At 32.7% G+C, this 8,337-nt stretch overlaps 1 protein-coding gene across 1 annotated transcript; it reads right to left on the reverse strand.

Moving 5' to 3' along the window:
- Window positions 1-265: 265 nt before the first annotated feature.
- Window positions 266-4,615, reverse strand: LOC104238840 (protein TIFY 5A-like). Its single transcript, XM_009793319.2, has 3 exons — window positions 4,230-4,615; window positions 2,068-2,161; window positions 266-717 (listed from the first exon to the last, which is right to left on the reverse strand). Exons 1-3 carry the CDS (start codon window positions 4,325-4,327, stop codon window positions 532-534), a joined length of 378 nt encoding a protein of 125 aa, XP_009791621.1. The 5' UTR covers window positions 4,328-4,615; the 3' UTR covers window positions 266-531.
- Window positions 4,616-8,337: the final 3,722 nt, after the last annotated feature.

Here is an 8,337-nt window from a genome sequence, read left to right on the forward strand (position 1 = left end):
GTAGGCGTTTGGACATAACAGTCGTAACTTTTGAAGAAAACGTTCTTGGAGTCGATCAAGTTGAAAAATGATATTTGAAATTATATTTGGACATGCACTTCACTTAAAAATATTACAGTTTTATGAGTGGGGAAAAACAATTTCGGAAAAATTTGAAAAAGGTTTTTGGTTTTTGAAAAATTCATTGCCGAAAAATCTCCAAAAATTTAAAGAATTTCATGGACAAACACATTTTTGAAAAAAAAAAGTCAAAAAAGGAAAAAATATCTATGACCAAACGGGCCCTTAAATTCATTTCAAGCCAACATCCATAATATTTATATGAGAACACTAAATTACATATCTAGAGCATGTCATCAGGTGGGTCTTCCAGCCACGAATCTATATTAGTCGGGTCAGCAAACCAGAAAGTAATGACATGAAAAAAAGATTTCTTCTTCATCACATAACCACACTAGAAAAGTGAAGGAAAAAATGAAAGAAAAAAGAAATTAAAGTTCATCAAATATTATTAGTAATTGTTAGTAATTGCTAGTGATGATACGGAGAAGTTGCTTGAATTCTATTTTTTCTCTTCTGCAGAAATCCTTGCAAAGATCTCTTCATGGAAAGACCAGTTTGAGGTTGTAACAATGGCGATGATGCCTCTGAAATTTGTGATGAAGTCTTTGTATTCTCCTCCATTTCTCTACTTGCGAGATATATTATTGCTTTCGCCTGCATTTTCATGAAGGAAAATAAATTACTTAAGAATTATTAGGAAAACTAACATTTTTTACGAAGAAAATTAAAGAGAAATAATAATTTTTACAGCTATGAAAGTAACAAATGTGAAAGGAACTTAGTTTGTATACTCCAATGGTATGTAAAAACCCCATAAATATATTTTAACCTATATTGTAACAAGTGACCCGCCTTGCTTCTAAGTTACAAATAAAAATTGATTTTAATTACTTGCGCTTAAAAGCTACTTTTTTCGTGAAAATAGCACGGGCTAACTAATTTTCGGATTGATAATTGAAAAATAGCCAGCGTTTGCAAAGCCAGTGAAAAATAGTCACTTTTTTTGTTGAAACACAAAAAGTTCCAGCATAATATGTTGGATTATGGAGCTCCTACATATACTTCCATCATATTATATTGGAACTCCAATATACGAAAAAGTTTCAGCATAATATAATGGATTATGGAGGTCGTGCTTATAAACTTCCAACATATTATGTCGAAACTCCAGCACATAATGAAATTCCAATACATTATGGTGGAATCTCATATGTAAAGCATTCGAACTCCAGCATATTATGCTGGAATTTTTTCGAATTTTTAAAGGTGTTTTTGTTCAGATTTTATTTTTACATGAAAAAGTGGCTAACTTTCGATTACTTTTGAAACTGTGCCTATTTTCAATTACTAGTTATAAATCTGACTATTTTTTATTTCCCCCCTTTTTTCCCGCCAATCCAAACGTGCTCTATAGAAGAAAGTGATTTTTTTATATGGTCACAATCTCTTTCTGATCAAAATTGTCTTTGATCCTATAGTATTTAAGGAAAAATTAAAAACATGTATCTACCTTAACCAAAATCCATTTGTTATTATCTTCAATTCTTGACCATCCCCCTCCCCAAAAAGGTGAAAGGGTACCCTGACTTCCCTTTCTTGTTAAATAATTTTATTTTGTAAGAATTTCCATGAAATTTCAGTGCAATATTTGTTATCAAATTTCTTTGGACCACCTTGCACGAATGTGACATGAAGTTGCATCATTACTACGTTATAATACCAGAAGACAAATTTGTATACACATTGATGATTTCCACCAAACTGCACGTTCAAATTGAATTTTTTGTAGTAGATAATCTGTATTATTTTATAAAGTTATTAGTTTTACTTTTTATGAACAATTATTAATCATTGATAGGTATCTCTTAACAGATCAAATAATGTAAAATTTCCTGTATGCATACTAAAGTGAGTCAAGCGAGTAAAAGGTTTAGTAGAAAGAGTGCATTCAATAAACAAAAAAACACAGAAATTAAAAATAGAGGGATCGATAGATACACATACCTGCAGCTCTGTAGCATCAGAAACCACAACTTTTCCATTGTAGAATATAGTTAGCTGCTGCAGTTGCTTCTCTTTTGTGCCCTGGTTATCCCTCCTATATAAGGAAAAAGAGAGGAAATGTTCAATACCATATGCATATTTACAAAACTAGCCTATAAAAATAGTTATTTTGTATATGCTATTCCATAATATATATATATATATATATATATATATATATATATGCGTATGTATTTCTATCACTTTCTTGTCACAATTTATGTGATGCATTTTTCTTTTTAGTATATTCAGAAAGGATTGATATTTTATATTAAGAAATAATTTAACTTTAACTTTTTGTTTTACAAAATAGATAATTTATACCAGCACAAATATTTATGGTTAGTTTTCAATCATAAGTTTGAAAAGTCTTTTCTTTCTTCAACTCTTTGTCGGTTATAACACCAACAACAATAACAACAACAACAATCAAGTAAAATCCCACTAATGGGGTCTAGGGAGGGTAGTGTGTACGTAGACCGTACCCCTACCCCGAAGGAGTAGAGAGACTGTTTCCGAAAGATCCTCCACTCAAGAAAACAAAAGGACAAAATGAGACAATATTAGTATCACCAAAGAAATCATAGGAAAAATAGGAACAACATAAAATCCAGAAGAAAGATGCAAAGCAAAAGCGATAGCTAGTAAATAGGTCATGCACTGGAAAGTGAAATAGTAAGATACAATACTGTCACTAACTATCTTAGACAAAAACCCTACTAGACTAGTCCCACAATGTTACGAAGTAAAGCAAGATTCAACTACCTCCTAACCTACAGCCCTAATACTCGACCTCCACATCTTTCTATTATGCCTCTATTATGTCGGTCATAATACATCGCATTAATTGAGACGAAGAGGCTATAAGATCAGTGATACAGGGGCGGCTCAATAGCATGCGAGGCCTAAAGCAAAACCTTAATAAGAGGCCTTAAATAAATACATATATATTTAATGATCATCGTTGTTTAAAAATTTAGACAAGCGTGGAATGAAAAAAATGAGAACTTGATTTTATAAAGTACAAAATATTGAATGAATTTAACATTGATTGCATCACAACTAAAATGAGAACCTAGAAAACATACTCCCTCCGTCCTAATTTGTATGACACTCTCTTTTTTAGTCTGCCCTAAAAAGAATACCTTTCTATATTTGGTAATAATTCAACTATAAATTTTTCTCTTTACCCTTAGTGAGATGATTTCTAGCTACACAAGTTTCTATGATTTGTTTTAGATCACAAGTTTCAAAAGTTTTTTTTTAAACTTCATGCACAGTCAAACACCTTCATATAAATTGGGACGACGGGAATATAATTTACGTGAGGAAAATAACTAATAAGCTAGATTATTAGATATAGTTACATGATAATGAAGTAAAATAATTCAGTAAAAATATAAAATAAGATTGGCAGAAAACTAATTTGGTTATACTAATCATAGGAAGAAATCAACATTAATATGAAAACAAAGAAATAAATTTATCAATAATAAATGGTAATTATATTCCCTCCGTTTCAATTTATATGAGGTAATTTGACTCAACACGGAGTTTAAGAAAAAAACTTTTAAAATTTGTGGTCTTAAAAGCTTAAGGGGTAAAAGCTTTATGGAGCCATGACATTTGTGTAATTATAAAGACTTCTTATTAAGGGTAAAATGGGTAAAATGAAAAGTGTAAAGTTGAATTATTTCTAAATTTAAAAATGTGTCATTTATTTTGGAACATACTAAAAGGGAAAGTGCCTCATCTAGTAACCTATTTGAATGAGCACGGAGTTTAAGAAAAATGAAAACTTTTGGAATTTGTGATCCTAAACAAGTTTAAAAGTGGCTCAGAGTATTTGTGTGGTTATAAAAGCTTTTCGTTAAGGGAAGAATTGTAAGTTTAAGCTAATTTATTTTTAAATTTAGAAAGGGATCATTCTTTTTGGAACGAACCAAAAAGGAAATAGATTTACCTAAACTAGAATAGAGGAGTACTACATATAGAGAAACAATAATTTTGGGCCTTTAAATTCTTGGGGCCTAAAGGGTCTAGCCGGCCTTGCAGTGATATCACATAAAAGGGATAAATTGAACTTCAAAATTCAAAACATGGAGAGAGAGAGAGAGAGTTACCTGGAGAAGAATGGAGTGGTAGTGCAATATTCTTTAGGAGAAAAAGCTGAAACACAAGGAGGGACAAGCCTTAGATCCAAGTTACGGTTTCTTCTCATCTTTCAAAACTTGAGAAAGAATGGAGCTTTGAAGAGAATATTAATGAATTAATGAAGAACAGCAGTTCAAGATGTGATCGGAGATAATGAAGAAGAATAAAGAGACTCTGAATGAATATATACAACTTTAAAGGGTAATTTAGATGATGGAGTTGGGTGTGGGGGCCAAGGACTGGAGTTGATAAAATAGACGCTTCAAACACGAATCTCACACTTACATAAATAAATAAAAAGAGGGTGTAAAAGAATATGTACAGAAAAATGGCATTCCCAAACTCAAAAACAGATGTTAATTACACGTGAGACATGAGGCTGTCTCATATTTATTTCCATAATTATTTCACCGCTACCTTTATAAGTTCTGCGGCTCCCGAGCTTTTCCTAACTATTTATTTATTAGCATTTCCGTCGCCCCATTTCATGTAATTGAATTAAATTGGGCACGAAATTTAACAAAGGAAGAAATACTTTTAAAATTTGTAGTTTAAAAGAAATTATAAATATTTATAGTGCTACAAATCATTACATTAAAAATAAAATAATATATAAATTATATTATTTTTAAATAAGAAAAATACAAATATTTTTGGCATAAGATAAAAAAAGGTATATCACATAAATTGACTTGGGACAAGAAATAGTTTCTTATTTATATTTGCTAAAGTTCTTTTAGAAAGAACAAAAGGTGAGAACGTATTCAACATGCTTAATATGAAAGTATATAATTTATGAATATCTTCGGATTCGCGAAATCATTCTTCAGCTTTTCTAAAGGTGTGTTTAGTATGAATCAATTACTCATATGGTTTAGTATGAATCAATTACTCATATTTAGTTAGCTTAAATGCTTTGAAAAATATTTTTCTTATAAATTCATCTTCCTTTAAATATAGGGAAATGATATATTTCCTACCAAGAGGAGGGAAAATATTTTCTAAAATATTGTTCAGTTGGATTTTCTTGTTGTTTGTCCTTCTTGTTTGCTCGATTTAATGCCTTGAAAGCTTTCTCAGGATCCGGTAATGCTTCAAACAATCAACAGTTCTTGAAGAGCTTCTAGGCATTCACCATTGACACACAAGACTACAAGCGTTAGAATTTCAATATAGTGACTTTCAAATCAAGAAAGCTGACTAAACAGAGAATCGTCCTAGCAATTCTTCTAGCCGTAATTAATAACACCATTAATTCCCCGAGAACTCACGTCAAACTATGCCATATAACAAGAACTAAGCGATCGTTGCAAATATAATCCGGTTTACAGGTCCGGAGTCGAATCCCACAAGAAATTAACCTACTAATCACGACAACTAGTTTCGTAAGAATTCAAGTAATCAACCTTTAGAAATTTAAATAATTATTTGAGTGGTTGCTAACTAAGAGCAAAGTATTAAAATGATGTAAATTTATAACTAACAAAGTAAATGTTGTCAACAAGATTGGAAAAGTCTAGGATTGTAATTTTTCCAATTGTCGGAATCTTTCTCAACTACGTTTCCTATAAATTCGCCTAAGTATTCTCTACCGATCGTGAGTACTTTGGGTGTCCTAATTCTCTTCCGAGCAATTACCACAATTTACTAGACGTATTCTTCTAAATGATGCTAGCTGACACTAATTCTCCGCTCACTACGATCGCACTAAGATTTCGTTATTACTAATCTCACCTTTAAACTCACCGTATTGATTCCTCAAATATGTTAGGGGTGATGTTATTCAACAATTACCTAAATATGTATACTCTTCCAAGCAATACACACTAAATAGGCACAGTTAATTAAGAGCTCTTCCGTTAACAACAACGAATACGTAGTTGAACAAGTAGAGACGAATCAATGGCAAATTTACAATAAACATAGAGGAAAATTATCCTTCAATAGGTTCCATTAAACCCTAGATGATAAAGCTTGGTAAGCCATAATTTTATAAATAATTTGCATAATATTCAAAAGAATTGAACTACAAATTAAAGAGAAATTGAGGGAGAACTCGTTTGATTCCTTTCTCCAAAGTGTTATGTAGCCTTTTTTTTGCTTATCCAATAATGTCCGACCCTTGCTCAACTCGTTTAGGGAGTATTTATATGTTAGGGTTGAGGTCATTGAGCCCAAATCTGGGTCAGAGTATTTTTAATTTGCGAACAACTGGCCACCGGGTTCCTGACCTCGCAAGACCAGGCTTGTAGTATGCCTGGACCTCGCGAGGCGAAGATTATCGCGCGTTGGTGCGCGCCTCACAGCTGGCGACGCTTGGTCTGGCGCCCGGCTTTGGTGCTTTGTGCTCTTTTCTTGTATTTTTTTTGTTTCCCACCCGGTGTCTAGTACCCTTTTTTCGTGTAATCTTCACTCCTCTTTGTCTTCCAATACTCCTACACATAAAATAATATAATTTAGCTCAAATATCACACAATTGACCACTAAACTATCCCCGGTCCATCTGAAACTTGATCCGAACATACGTCCAAGTCCAAAATCATCATACGAGCCTATGGAACCTTTAAATACCGATTCCGAGGTCGTTTACTCAAAGTGTTGACTCAAGTCAAACTTTGGTACCTTAGGCCACTATTATGGAACTAAGTGTTCCGAATTCAATCCGAACCCTTCCAAAACCAAATCAATCATCCCCGCAAGTCATAAAATAGGAAAAACACATATAGAAAGTCTTAAATAGGGTAATGCGGATCTAAAAAGCAAAACAACCAACCGATCATTATATTTTTTAAACTTTAATTATGCCTAATCAAACAAACATAAATTAGAAAAGAAGGAGCAGTATTTTTTGTTTTTCGCCAAACCTCAATGATTTATTAGTCTTTTGAGGGTCGGAATTAGGTTACAATAAAGAGGAATGAAAAGATATAATGAAATCATATCCTCGGCTAAAGTACTTAAATGTATAAGATGAGCATTACGGTTCATATCAGCAACCTATTCTAACCATTTCTTCTATGAACAGAACGTGCTTGAAGTAAAAAGGAATAAAATATGTTAGAAAGATTCATTCCACAAGAAATATAGTTGACCATATATGCAAAATCAAAAACCTTTAGAACATGCCTAGAACATAACTTGAACCATTTTGTTCCTTTAAAGAAAGGCGCTTGAAGAAAATATCGATTGCTATACGTAACTTTAGAAATTTCATTCCATAAAAAACATATAGTCGACCATATGCTAAACTGAAAACATTTAGAACATGACTCTCTAGAGAAGAGAAAGACGAATTCTCTTGTCGACTTAGTAATATGCATGCGGCTTTAATTTACTTATAAAATGATCAAATTTTGAAACTGATTTAAACTAGTGTTTACCCTTAAAATGAGTAACAATTGAATTTGCTCGCGGTTTAAAGGATACGTGATATAATTTAACGCAAATTATCTAAGAACAATAAATAATTGAATTAAAGAGAAACAAAACAATCAAACCAAATGTGATGGAACGATTAAGTCTGGCTTTAAATGGAACGCTGAAACTGGTTCCGATGAGCTCTCGAGACGGGCTCGGTTGCAACTAAATAAATAAGCAGCTGAAAAACACTTTCAACAGTAACTAGAGAAACAAAAATGATCTTTCTTGCTTTGATATGCATGCCAACAGTGGTTGAAAATAAAAAGGTTCTCCCCTTTATATAGTAGGGGAATTTCATTCTTATTACAAGTCTAAATAAGGTAAAAATATTTCTCTTCTAGTAATTTGTGATACGCGGTTGATATCGAGCGAGATTTGTGCCGTAATATCCATTTGAGGGCGGATATTTCGGCCCCTCATTTATCCTTTCTAGGTGTATTTCCTTTTGCCTCGATTCTTCACTTTGCTCGAACTCGATTCTTCCCATATTTGGCCATGCTTGGCGCACCGTTCGTCCTCCCCGAGCTCTGATCTGTGGGAGCCCTCAGCTTTACCCGAGGCTACATCGCACAATGCTGTCTTCTCATTTTTTTATCAGAAGATTGGGGGTAACTTTATCCCGATTTTACTTGTACACAGATAGTCCCTTTACTTTTC

Source organism: Nicotiana sylvestris, chromosome 12 (genome assembly GCF_000393655.2).
Source record: "Nicotiana sylvestris chromosome 12, ASM39365v2, whole genome shotgun sequence".
Classification (NCBI taxonomy): Eukaryota; Viridiplantae; Streptophyta; class Magnoliopsida; order Solanales; family Solanaceae; genus Nicotiana; species Nicotiana sylvestris.

What these genes read in the sequence shown, in the direction of transcription:
- LOC104238840 (XM_009793319.2), bottom strand. Translation starts at nt 4,327, where the DNA reads ATGAGAAGAAACCGTAACTTGGATCTAAGGCTTGTCCCTCCTTGTGTT. An exon ending in ACCACTCCATTCTTCTCCAG is followed by an intron (nt 2,162 to 4,229) that starts GTAACTCTCTCT and finishes TTCCTTATATAG; the next exon opens with GAGGGATAACCAGGGCACAA. An exon ending in CTGATGCTACAGAGCTGCAG is followed by an intron (nt 718 to 2,067) that starts GTATGTGTATCT and finishes ATGAAAATGCAG; the next exon opens with GCGAAAGCAATAATATATCT.